General features: G+C 49.3%; 1 protein-coding gene across 11 annotated transcripts in view; it reads left to right on the top strand.

Moving 5' to 3' along the window:
- DTNB (dystrobrevin beta) overlaps positions 1 to 12,504 on the top strand; it is a 171,536-nt gene that overhangs the window by 147,247 nt on the left and 11,785 nt on the right. For 9 of the 11 annotated variants that reach the window (XR_007246191.1, XR_007246196.1, XR_007246195.1 and 6 more), the window contains 3 exons: positions 3,305 to 3,464; positions 6,559 to 6,652; positions 10,332 to 10,385. Coding sequence is in view for 1 of the 11 variants with exons in the window: in XM_048516275.1 (XP_048372232.1) it covers positions 3,305 to 3,468; positions 5,945 to 5,975; positions 6,598 to 6,652; positions 10,332 to 10,385 (304 nt within the window). In the remaining 10 variants the exon portion in view is untranslated. Of the gene's footprint in view, positions 1 to 3,304; positions 3,469 to 5,944; positions 5,976 to 6,558; positions 6,653 to 10,331; positions 10,386 to 12,504 lie in introns of all 11 variants that reach the window. The other 2 variants (XM_048516275.1, XR_007246189.1) reach the window with 2 other exon arrangements.

Genomic DNA, 12,504 nt, shown 5'->3' with positions numbered 1-12,504 from the left:
GGGGGGGGGGCAAAAAAGAAAAGGAAGAACAGGATAAAGGCCAGATGAAACGGTGCAAACTGGATAAGGGAGGATGTGCAAGGCTGTAAATTTTTAATGGGGTAATTATGGTATTAGTCATGAGCGTTCTGCCCCAGACAGCCACAGCCGCGTACGAGAATATGGAGACACAAATGAGCTAACGTGTCCTCAAGTAGCCACGTATGGGCAGCACTGTTATGCCAGGGGGAGCTCTGCCGTTGCCTTGATGCCCCCTGACCGAGGCCTCTTTTGAATGATGGTGAGATTTGCAGTAGATGGGCAGTGGAAGTGGCTGAGTCCAGATAAGCAACGCCCCACAAAGCTTGGGCCCCTTTCACTTCCCATGTCTCCTCCAGGTGCCTTAACAGAGTTTCCTGGAAAGGTGTCTGCTTGGCGGATGGGTGAAGTGTGCATTTATGCACCGAAACATCCACTTGTCCTTTCACAGCTCTTATTTAGCGTCTACACACACTCCCCTTTCCTGTGCCTTGATCTGTTAGGCTACGTATGGCCTCTGGTACAGTGCACAATGTACATCTACTGATGGTGCTGCTGATGTGAATACGTGAAGCTGCTTCATAGAGAGGCCATTAGTGCAGTTAGCCGGTTTTGAGTGGCAGCAGCCCTCCTTCAGAGTCTCAGGGAGAAAAGAGGCCTTTCCCGGCCCGGCTATCTGAGATCCTTCAAGGCTGAAGGCTGAACTTTGGACTTCATTGCATATGGTCTACACTTGAGCTGACATCTGTAATTGATCTCTTGTGATCTGCCTTATGCTGAACATGTGCCTGTCTCTTCCACCAGCTTGGTCTGTTTCTGTACCTTGGTAGGCATAGTGTCGTCAAAGAGAAAATTGTGTCTTGTTACAATAGTGCTATTTATTCCCTTCCCCCTCTTTTTTAAGGCTAGTGGGGGGGATTCAAGAGCAGCCCAAGCCCCTCTGCATTCTCGGGTGTAAAGCATTTTTCTTCTGCAAACTCAGTCCACGTCCCAGGCTTTTCTCCATGTTCTTTGCACCCTCTGTCTAATCCATCTGAAGATTTCTTTCCCCAGAATCTGTTCAAATATGGCAACTAGATCCCCAGAAATTCCACCTAGGCAACATTTAATGCCGACTGCACACTTGTTGAATGTCAGGCTATGCCTTTGAGAGATGGTGAACATTTCTACTGTGAGAACTCCTTGCACATTGAAAGGTTTAGCAATGACAGTATTTTGTTGGAAGATAGTGGTAGTGCCCAAGAGGAAACACTCTAAACACCGGTGATGCATTAAAACACACACCTACTTGGCATCTGAAAGCAAGGTAATTCCTGCAGCATTAAACTCCACTTTTCAGCCACCATTGAGCAAAGTAGGTCAATCGGGGATGCTGCATTCTGGGAAGACATGATAACTGGATTGCAAATGCATACAGGGGTGGGGTGAGGAGTACTTCACTTTGCACCAGTGGAAGATTTACTGGTGCAAATGTGAGCTGATCACCCAGAAACAATTCCAAATGCCTTAAAAGAGGTGATGAGCCCAGTTTTGTTTGCAGAGCACTGATTCATGCAACCATTTCACTAGGTGGTGACTTTGTTCTAAACTGTGTCTTCTACAGCACAGCCTTCACTCCTGGTGAACCACTGAAACTCCTGCTTCACCACAAAACTTGTGCACACTGATTGTCTATTCTGTGTTATCTATCTTGAGTCTCAGTGAAGAAAGCGGACTATAAATAATATAAATAAATGTAACAAGAAAAATATCTCAAAAGGGTAATGCACAGCAACCTAGAGCTCTTCAGCTACCTGATCAGAAAGATTAACCCTTAATTGCTCAAAACCGAGTCTCAACCTTATGGGATCTTAGGATGGGTTTAGAAACTGATATGTAAACACCACATGCAAATTTGGACTAATTAGTGCTTATTAAATGGCTCCCTGACCTTGACAGTCAACTGCTCTCATGGCTCTATGCACCTGCATGCACTGGGGGCATTCCCATCAGAGAGCCAGTTTGCATTTACTGTTAATCAAAAGATCTACACACACACACACACACACACACACACACACATTTAAGATATAATTATTAAATACATACATATAACCTTTTTAATTACTAGAGTACCATGGGGCATGAAGGGTTCTTTCCTCACCACTGATGAAAATTAGCCATCCTGAGTATATCTGTCATGAGGGGAAGGGCTTCTCGCTCCACCTTCTCATTCTCTCCTCGGCATGAGCACAGCAGCTAAGGACAGAGAGTGAGATGGCCAAGATTCCCACAAGGGAGCAAGTTGGCTGTGGAAAAGTGGGAGTAAAATCACCACCACCCTGCTATGACCAACTTGCTCTTTTCCTTTCATGGCCTCTGTGGTGGCGGTTTTACTCTCTGTTCTCTGTGGCCACCTTGATGTCCTACTAAGAACCCAGGTGCTGAGATGAGATGGTGGAGAGTTCAGGGAAGGGTGGGAGGTGGTTGGAGAGGATTAGCTCATTGATTCCATTTCTGGAAGTACTGGCTCTTTACTTTCATTATATGAGTCCTACAGCTCAGGGAGAATTGTATCTTGTCTGCCATCCAATCCCTCTGCCATTTCAAGGCAGGGACCACCTGCCAACACCAAGTCCTTATGAGCAATTGTCTTGCCCATTTTTTGGTAACAGGAAGTGGGTGCCACATTGGAGAACTGCAGTGGCATATCTGCAACGGGGATGGTGGGGGTCAACTGTCCCTGGGCGCAATGGCGGAGGGGCACAAAATCGCCCCCACCCCCTTCCTCCCCCATGCCGACACGGCTCAGAATGGCTGGGTTGGCGTGGGGGAGCCGGTCTACCGTCATGGCGCCTGTTCAAGGCCTGTGGAGGGCAAGGAGGCCAGGGGGGGCTGGAGGGCAGTTCCAATGGGCGCCGTGACAGCTGGCCCAGAAGTCAGCCTGCCGCTGCAGTGCCCATCTGAGCCGCCCCCACCCCCGAGCCCCACCCCCAAGCATTACGGGGCGCCTGGGGCAGGTGTGGTCCCCAGGTGCCATTTCCCCCTGACACGACTCTGGAAAACAGTGCCTAGAAGAGCCACAGATCAAACAACTGTGTGTGGCTCCCGCAGCTATGCCTGCCTTAGTCAGTACTTAAGGAAGTGAATTTCTTGTTAGAGATGATTTGACAATCAAATTGGAGGACCTGTTTGCTGGGGGTGGGGGGGGGGGGCAGTATTCTGATGGTTGCCATTTTGCTTGTTTGGAAGAGTTGTTCAGGAAGGAAAGATGCCAACTGAACTGGGCTGTCTGTCTTATTTTTAGGCCCAGGCAGCAGGTTCTCCACACACCTCTCCTACCCACGGGACTGGCCGATCGATGCCCATGCCAGTCAGGTCAACATCTGCTGGCTCCACCCCAACTCATGTACCCCAAGATTCACTTGCTGGCGTCGGTGGAGATGTTCAGGAAGCATTTGCACAAGGTGAGCGGACTACGAAACCCAAGGCAAGTAAAATATCTCATAAAAGACTGGCTTTTGAGAGCCTCTGTCAGTGCCCTGCTGCCTGTAGCTGGTTTGCTTTGATGCCTGTGAATGTTCTGTTGTTGAAAAGAGAGAGAATAGTAGAATAGTGGAAATCAGCGTTGCTGTCACCTGATCACTTTGGATTTAAATGTAGCACAGGAATTTCACGGAGGCAAGAGCAGGAGAAATGTGAATTAACTCTCCATCTCATGGATGTTAAATCAGATGCGAACAATGTGGCAGATGGCTCCACAGCACAGAACCTCTTCTGAGGACAGACAGATTCAAGCTGCTGGTTCAGAGGCTGCCCTGGTAGAAACAGAAAGAGGGTTGTCTTACATCAGGGGTAGGGAACCTGCGGCTCTCCAGATGTTCAGGAACTACAATTCCCATCAGCCCCTACCAGCATGGCCAATTGGCCATGCTGACAGAGGCTGATGGGAATTGTAGTTCCTGAACATACTGAGAGCCGCAGAGTTTATCTGAGCCACGGTCTGTCCCTATGAACTGTAACTGAAAATCTGGAACAGTTCGCTTTTACTTATGATAAAACTGAGGGACCCTGATGTCCTCAGGATGCGCTTTCAAGAGAAAGGAGAGCATGTCATGAAACGTTCATCTGAAAACAGCTGGTTAATGGTATACACTGCCAAATAACTAATCGGACTGGAAGTCCACACAACCTTGGGGAAGATGGAACTCAGTAACAGCTGCCCACTTAACCAGGAGCCAGCTTAAAATGAGCCTTAGCAGTCTATGTATTTTGTGATGTTTTATTATTTTGGGGTGGACATGGTTGAAATTTTATGTTAGCTACACTTTGTCTATTGGTCATGCATAATATAGTTCTAAAGATGGTATATCTAGCACTTCCTGGTATCTGACTCCAAAAAACGCTAATAACTTGAGTAACAATCCTGCATCATCTTAGTGCTGATAGCACAGGGGTAGGGAACCTTTAACACTCAAAGAGCCATTTGGACCCGTTTTCCACGGGAAAAGAAAACACTTGGAGCCGCAAATAATTTTTGACATTTAAAATAAAGATAACACTGTATATTTTGAGTTTTTTTACCTTTTACTCCACTCATTCTGAGAAGCGATGGATCGCTTCCGCCCCTTGCCACTTGCTGCAAGGCATGGCAAGAGATGGAACCAGCCCGGCAGGCCTTGCTGGCTGCAGGAAAACTCCCGCCCCGCTCAAACGGGGTGGGCGAGAGGGGAAGCCCGCAGTGCAGCGCGGCTGTCCATGGGCAATTGGTGTGCCCGCCCTGCTGCCTGCAGGACAGGCAAGGATGAAGCCGGCAGCTTGGCTCGTGGAGCCGCAGTGCAAGGGCAGAAGAGCCGCATGCCGCTCTCGAGCCGCAGGTTCCCTACCCCTGTGATAGCAGTATTGAGCTTTCCAGGTAACCCAGTGCTTTGATCCTGAAGTTATCAAATACCTTTAAAATGTCAGTGTTGCTATCAACACCGAGATGATGCAGGATTATTATTGGATTTTTTGGTGTTTTTATGTATATAGATCTGTATTCAAGAACTAGATGCATGTTAGAAGGTCTGTGGTTACAATCTTCCCTGGCAACCGTAGAAGATTTGGATGTTTCCCCGTCTTAATTGTGCATGTGTAAATGCACACCCTGTGCACCTGCTGCGAAAAACATTACAGGTACTGGTGCAGGGGGCAGATCGTATGGGGGAACACTTGAAGGAAGGGACCACCTCCCTCTGTACAGACCCACTCCCTGACATAGGTTGTCTGAGCAGCATTTGTTACCAGTGCGTTCTGCTTACCAGATTCAGACTTTCCTTGTGTGATCTAGACTCAGCTGGGGATGTAATTCTGGATCCAAGAAGCCCCAAAGTTTACTGGAAACTCTATTAGGATGTGATACTCCTTAGAAGGATGATCTTTGTCACTTGTTGTCATGTTAGCTTCATGATCATTTGTAATGTTGTGGTGTGCGCTGCTTTGTCCTTGCACAGGGCTAACCTGGCATCCACAAACAGGCAGGCGGAGTCTAGGCAGCCAGGAATCAGAAATATACAGTTGCTGGCTTATCCGATCAGTAGAGTGGATGAAGGAATTGAGGGAGTCCTGCCAGGCCTCCCTTATGCTCTGCTTTTTGGATTTTGTCAGCAGGGCAAGGAAGCAAATGTTTACTAAGTGGTCCAGCGTTCTGGTTTGCATAGATATTTCCACTTTTCCCAGTTGGTTATTGCCTGCCTGCCTTAAGGGAGGTCTGTATAGCCAGGCAAGTGTGCAGGTTGAGTCCTGTAAAAACCATTACCTGTTGAAGTGCTGCCTGTGTGCTTAAAGAGGGCATGCAGGAGCGTGGGAGAAAAGGTGACTTAATCAAGTCAAATGTTTGTCCTGCATGGCAGCAGCCACAGATTGGGGACAGGAAGGGGCTTTTATGTGGTCTGAAATGAAAACGAAGTAGGAGGGGGATTAGGTGTCTGTTACACCTGGTTGGGTTTCTGTGCTCTCCCCCCACCCTCTCGCCCCCACCTTGGGTGGCTATTGTTGCATGGCAGGTGAGAAAGCCAAGAGCTCCCTGGACTTGCAGCAATCATCAACCCACCCACCCACCCACCACACCTTCTTTAAAGGGGTCCTGAAATTCCTGGCTGTTGTAAAGGACAAAAGCTAGGTGTGTGGGGGGAGGGTGTGAACCATGGGGGAGGGAAGTCCCTAAAGATCCAAAGTGCACATAATTTATAAAAGAAACTTCCCCATCCTGCAGTCCTCAGTATCTCAAGTGGGAGATGAATGGATTTATTATCCCCATAGCAGAACAGCAGGTGTCTGATTACATATAACAGAATGGAGATCATGTATCTCCCAGTTGCTGTACTAGCACAGCTTCCTTGCAGTACTTTCTTGGCCTTGTTGTCAAAAGGGCCACTGTCTATAGGGGATGGGCCATTCCCGTCAGTTCTTGAACTCAGCATTCTAGTAGGTCATTTGTGTCTGATGTAACAACCACTTGGTCACGTGATCCTTGAAAATTGGACTTTCGATTTCCTTTAGCTCCCCCCTTTTCTCTCCTAGGAACCTCAGCTGAAACTCCATTCGTGAATGCACTGGTAGCCAGCTGATTCAATTACCAACACAATGTCGTCTTTGGTGAAGGAGCTTCATTCAGGTACGTGGCCCATTTTGCACGTGGGCCTAAACAAGGGAACCAGCAGATCTCTGAAAGGAGACAGTTCTCTAAGGCTGAGTTTTCATGGTAGAAGTTTACCCAAAAGTTGTACCTTTGGTTGGGGACAAAAAGATCTCAGGTCCACAATCTTGCATTTTCATTTAAAGGAAGGCTGAGGATCCCATGTGTGAGGATCCCATGTGTGTGCAAGCTAGCACAAAAGAAAGTCGGAGTCAGTTGTAGTTTCTAATCTAATAAAAAGGGTATTTATTTAGTGAACTTCATTCTGGATAGAAAGGTAGGTAGATAGGTTCACTAATCTATCCTAATCTAGCTGGATGGTGACGGATGCACGGAGCACCCATCCTCCCTCTAGGCATGGTGAAAGTAAGATGGAGAGGTCTCGAGAAGAAACCGGAAGGAAGTCCCTAAGAGTATCAGTCTAACATCAAAGGGCTAAACCCAGCATGATAGAGTAAAGGTGTCAATCCTGAGGTCCCTATCGAACCACTGGCTATCTATCTAGTAAAACCCCCTCTGTAGGTTGAGGCAGGAAACAGCATAAAGTCCTTAACACCAAACACCCATCCCCTGCGGAAGGTTGTGCATTCTTCTGGAAACAAGGGTTCAAACTCATACAGGAGGGATCATGTCTTGTGGGGGCAATAACATCTAGAAAGCGCCCCTGGTATTTCAGCTCAGTCCAAGTGGGAATATCATCTGGCTCTTACTCAGAAGTCCTCAGTGCATGTTTCCTGTTTCGTAACAAACCACTTTCGAATAAATGCCGGAAGTGCTAGATTAGCTTGGCTTGGGGAAAGGAAGACTGAAAAGGGACTTGATGAGAAGCTTCAAATACCCCAAAGGGTGGTGTTGGGGAGGGAGGGCCCTCACTTGTTCTATTTGTCTGCTATGGAAGCGTGAAGACATATGTGGCACGATCTGCCCACTGCAGTGAGTCTCGGATGGCATCTTGGAAGAACTGTTTGTGGTCAGAATGGGGCTTTGGTATCCTCATCGTGGAGGAAATTACTCATATTGCTTGGAAGATTCAAGAAGAAGTGGTGAATTTATTCCTCCAGTCAGGAAGCTGACTGGGTGTTCTCTGAAGGCTTCTGGGGATTCCTTGGATAGGGCTCTGGCAGATGACTCAGTTTTGACCCTGCCTGTTCTGATTCTATTCCCGGCTTTCCTAGAAAGCAGCCGAAGCCTGTCTTGGCTCTCTAGCTCTAGTCATGGGTTCAGTCTTTCGTAAAAGTCACACTACTGTCCTCAGAGGGACCTCGGATGGCATCTTGGAAGAACTGTTTGTGGTCAGAATGGGGCTTTGGTATCCTCATCGTGGAGGAAATATCCATGGTTGTTTGGAAGATTCAGTTAGCAGAATTTGGCCCCTCCAGTCAGGAAGCTGACTGGGTGTTCTCTGAAGGCTTCTGGGGATTCCTTGGATAGGGCTCTGGCAGATGACTCAGTTTTGACCCTGCCTGTTCTGATTCTATTCCCGGCTTTCCTAGAAAGCAGCCGAAGCCTGTCTTGGCTCTCTAGCTCTAGTCATGGGTTCAGTCTTTCAAAAAGTCACACTACGGTCCCTCAGAGGGACCCGAGGCTGTGATGAAGGCAGGGGAGCTTTCTGAACTCTGCCCTCCAACTCTTAGCCAGGTTGGGATCATGAGACCATAACGTAATGCCATGGCTGGACTAGGACTGGGGAAACTGGGGCCCACTTGCCTCCTCAGCCATGAATCTCACTAGGTGATCTTCAGCCAGTGGTATTCTTTCAGCCTAACCTCCTTCCCAGGCTGTGCTGAGGGATATAACAGAGAGAAGAGAACCATGTGGGCTGCTCTCATCTCCCAGGAAGAAGGACGGGATGAGAGTCTGATGGACAGGCCATTACCTGCAGATTGTCTGTTTTCGCCTGGTAGTTGCTGCTTGCTTGGGCTTTTCAGTATCCTGGCAGAAAAACCCTTTGATGTGTCGGGTGCCTTTGGAGCTGCAGACGTCCTCTCTGGCGTGACAAGAGCCTGATGTTCTGGCTTTCCCTCAGGGCGGGGTCTTCGTGACCCCCCCCCCCAAAAAAAAACGTGCAACGTCTTGTGCAGTTGCTAACAAAGTAGGGCTTGTTTCTGTCAGCAGCCACCAAAGTCTTAGTGTTGGGCTGAGCTGTGGAGTGAGATGACAGGTAAAACAAACTGCAGGCTTCTGCTTTGATGAAATGCAGACTCTGCAGGCAGAGAGACTCTGGAAGGTGTCTTGAAATCCTCTTGTTTCTGTAAATCAAGGAAAACAGCTGGAGGTGAAGCTGTTCAGCCGTGCTCAGCTGCGGGGTTAAGTCGGGAGGAGCTATAATATCACAGAAGGCTGCCTGTCCTGGCCCCTTCCTGGTAGTCCTTACTTCCTTGTCTGCTTGGGATTTGGTTGATGCCACTACTGCAGCCGCCCAAGCTGAAGTTTTCTGTCTGGCCTCTGTTATATTTGGCTGAAGGGCAAAGAGATGATGTGTAGTAGTAGTGGTCAGGAGTGTCAAAGCTTCTGGACTGGGGAACAATAGCCACATGCAACTCCGCTCTGATCCTGCACCCCAGCCTCAGCCGAATACACCTCACAAAGGTTGTTGTGTGAGTAAAACAAAGGATAGTGGAATCATGAGTGCTGCCCTGAGCTCCTGAGAGAGGAAAGGAAGGATAAAATGGCATTACACATAAATGGATAAGATGGTAAAAAGAGACCATGCTCAGTCTACAGTCCAGGAATGAGGATTCATCCTGATGAACTTACTCTGACAAGATGGACGACCGCAGTTTTTTCGCAGAGGTTATGGATGCAGGTCCCGTATTGAAATGGCAGTTTCCTTTATTCCCCATAAGCTGCTGAGAAATCAAGCTGGGGATCTGGAATGTATTCTGGGGGGGAACAAGCATCTTCTCCCTGTGAGCAAGGAGTGTAGATTTCATGGTCTGGTTCCAGAACCAGTCCCATCAACCCTGTCCCATGGGCCCTGCCATGCTTGGCGGCAGCACTGCTTGAGGACATCTCTCCCTCTCTCGGCATTTCCTCCCTGTGTCATTTCCTCTTTGTACTGTTGTTCTGCTCTTTCTGCCTTTCACATCTTCTGTCCTCCCCCATCCTGCCTGTAACCTCCTGCTCATATTCTCCCTCTCTTCACAGCTTCCCGGGCATTCTTAGGAGGGGGGGGCACTCCTCTCCACCCCCTCTGCACTCCTCTCCACCCCCTGGCATGCTATAAAAGCCAGGAGCTTGAAAGAGAGCTTAGATGCCAGCCTAGTGTTTTATAGTGAGGTTTTACCTCTTTAATGTAGACATCTAATTTTTTACAGTTCTGGTTTTATTGATTTTGAAGTTAACCACCCCAAAGGCACTGGAGGGGCAAGAGGGGATTGTAAATAGACCTGCGGCAAAAATTCCCCATCCTTCTCCACCTCCAGGGTCTTGTTTCCAGCTTCCCTGCTGGGGAGGATGTTTAGTTGTCAGAGCCCAGCTGAAGCACTTAGCCTGAGGGCTCCAGCGGCAGCAGCTGTAGCACCAAAGGGCAGTCCTGTCCCGTGGCCCTCATAAAAGGCCTGCAGAGTTTCTTCATGCCTTTCTGCCGTTGCAGCCCTGCTTGTTCACTTTTTGCCTGGCCTGCTCACTTTTACTGCTGTGTGGTTTTGTCTTGAAGGTGAAGAAGGAGGGGAAGAGGAGGATGACAAGATGCAGAATGGAAAGGACAGAGGTAAAGGCCAACTCTGGCTGTTTCATTCCATCAAACATTTAGCAAGATTGCTGAGTGCAGAAGAAAGGCCCTTTCTATGGCTACAACATGTAATTGGCGAATTAGTGGATTTAATTGATATTAAATCCATTTGAGTATTTGCAGAAGGGGCCCTGTTCATCAGGACGTCGTTTTAAAGGGGAAAAAGCAGTGCTTGCAGAAACCAGGGGCTGCAAAAGCCACCCACAAGAGGCATTCTCCTTCCCCCCCCCCCTCACCATACAGGGAATGCCTCTTCTTCCCGGCTGGTGCCTGTTGTGACATGTGTGTGCATGATCTAAAAACAAAAGCTTGCATTGCATCAGCCACAAGCCCTGAAAGCTGATCTTTCCTCGCCTTCCCACAGCAGCTGCTCAAAGACTTCCAAGAAGCAATTGCTCTGGGTCAAGGGAACCTCATGGTCAAACTGCCACGGGACTGTCTCAAGGAAGGGGAGCTGTGCAAAACTGTCCCCTCCCCAATTTCCTTCTTTTCTCTGGTGGGGGAAGTGCCGGGGAGCAAACTTTCCACCCCGAGAGCTTTCCAGTAAGATATCAGTGCCTGGTTTTCTTACCGTCGCCTACTGGTGCCACCTCCCATATGTTTTATGTTTTATGGGAGGTGGCAGCGAGGGGGCAGAATATGGGTACCAGGGGATCCCAGTAGTCTGGGGACGGGGTAGATATGTCGGTAGGAGGGGGCCATAAGGAGAGAAGGGGGGGGATGGATGTAGTACGCTCGAGCCCTCTTCTGGCCTCCGGCCTATCCCGAGGCATGTGGGCAGTGGGGCCCAGGTATACCCTCACTACACCGAGTTTCCTGGGTGTGTGATTAATGCCAAGGTCCATTAATAATAAAACAACTGCATTACACCGGAGATATCCTCGGGTGCAGTCAGTGGACCTGGCCTCTGCATCACAGAGACCTGGAGTGCGGTGAAAGTGGCTAAACGGGTCGCCTTGAACGATGCGTCTCGCCCCCCAGGTTTACGCTTTGTGTCCACCCAGCCTCGAACACAGGGCCGGGGAGGTGTGGCTACATGTTCATCCTGAGTCTATCGCTTTCTGGCAGTCCCGCCCCGCCTTCAAATTCCCGCAGGTTCGTGAAAAAAAAGCCGGACTGGAGTGGCTGTCAAGGGAGAGAGGTTGGCCGTTTCCTTCCTGGTGTACCGGGTCGCCCTAGCGCATCTCCGGGTGACGGCTCGTCATGGGCTGCTGGAGGCGGTGGTGGCCGAAAGTGGACGTTCGGCGATTCCTCCGGTTTCTATTGTCTTGGGGATTTCTTTCAAGCGTCTATGTGGGACACCGGGCTTCGCTCAGCTCGCAGCTTAATGAGACCTGGTGTCATCCATGGCAACGCTTGGGACTCTCCCTATTGGCATACTGGCGCTCACTCATGAGGCCGCCTCACACTTTTAGACCCTGGTTTTGGGGCAGGAGTGAATATGAGTGCAAGTATTCTCTCGTTAAGGCAGAGTGCCAAGTGGTCCGCACTTACATTTTGCCCTGAAGGTCTTGGGTGGATTTGCCTTTCACCAAAACCCCTTACCCATAGGGCGACACGGACTTATTTATGTCCGCCTCGAGACTTATGGAACCAGATGGTTTCTCCTGAATGCTCTAAGGGACCTCTGAGTTCTCTGGCTAGCCCTCGGCGAGCAGGTGACAGACTGGAATTCCAGGCTCTCTGATGCCAATCGGTGAGACAGCCTCTGTGCCTTCTTGCGCCCCGCTCAATGCGGAAGGCCCCTTTGGTATCGACCGAGCTGGGCTAAGCCTAAAATGAAGCGAAACTGATCGCTCGGCGACGGCTGGAAGTTTGCGGAGGAAACTCCATGACTTTAAGGCCGACGCTAACAACTTATAGGACGCTTATGAAGGTGCTCTGCGAGTTGGCGACACGACGGAGGGGCTTAAGAGATGCTCATTTCTCGCCCTCCCTCGTGATTCGGCCAGCTCCTCGGCCTAGCACAACTTTTTTTTTCGGGATTGTTCGATCCCTCCACTGCCTCTCTGGTGGAGGGGGTCTACAAATTCTCAATTGGCAATTGGCTGTGAGGCATTTTCAGAGCTTTTTTGTAGATAAAGTCAAGGCGTCCCTC

This window comes from Sphaerodactylus townsendi, linkage group LG01 (assembly GCF_021028975.2).
Source record: "Sphaerodactylus townsendi isolate TG3544 linkage group LG01, MPM_Stown_v2.3, whole genome shotgun sequence".
Classification (NCBI taxonomy): domain Eukaryota; kingdom Metazoa; phylum Chordata; class Lepidosauria; order Squamata; family Sphaerodactylidae; genus Sphaerodactylus; species Sphaerodactylus townsendi.
This window is presented reverse-complemented; position numbering and strand designations above follow the sequence as displayed.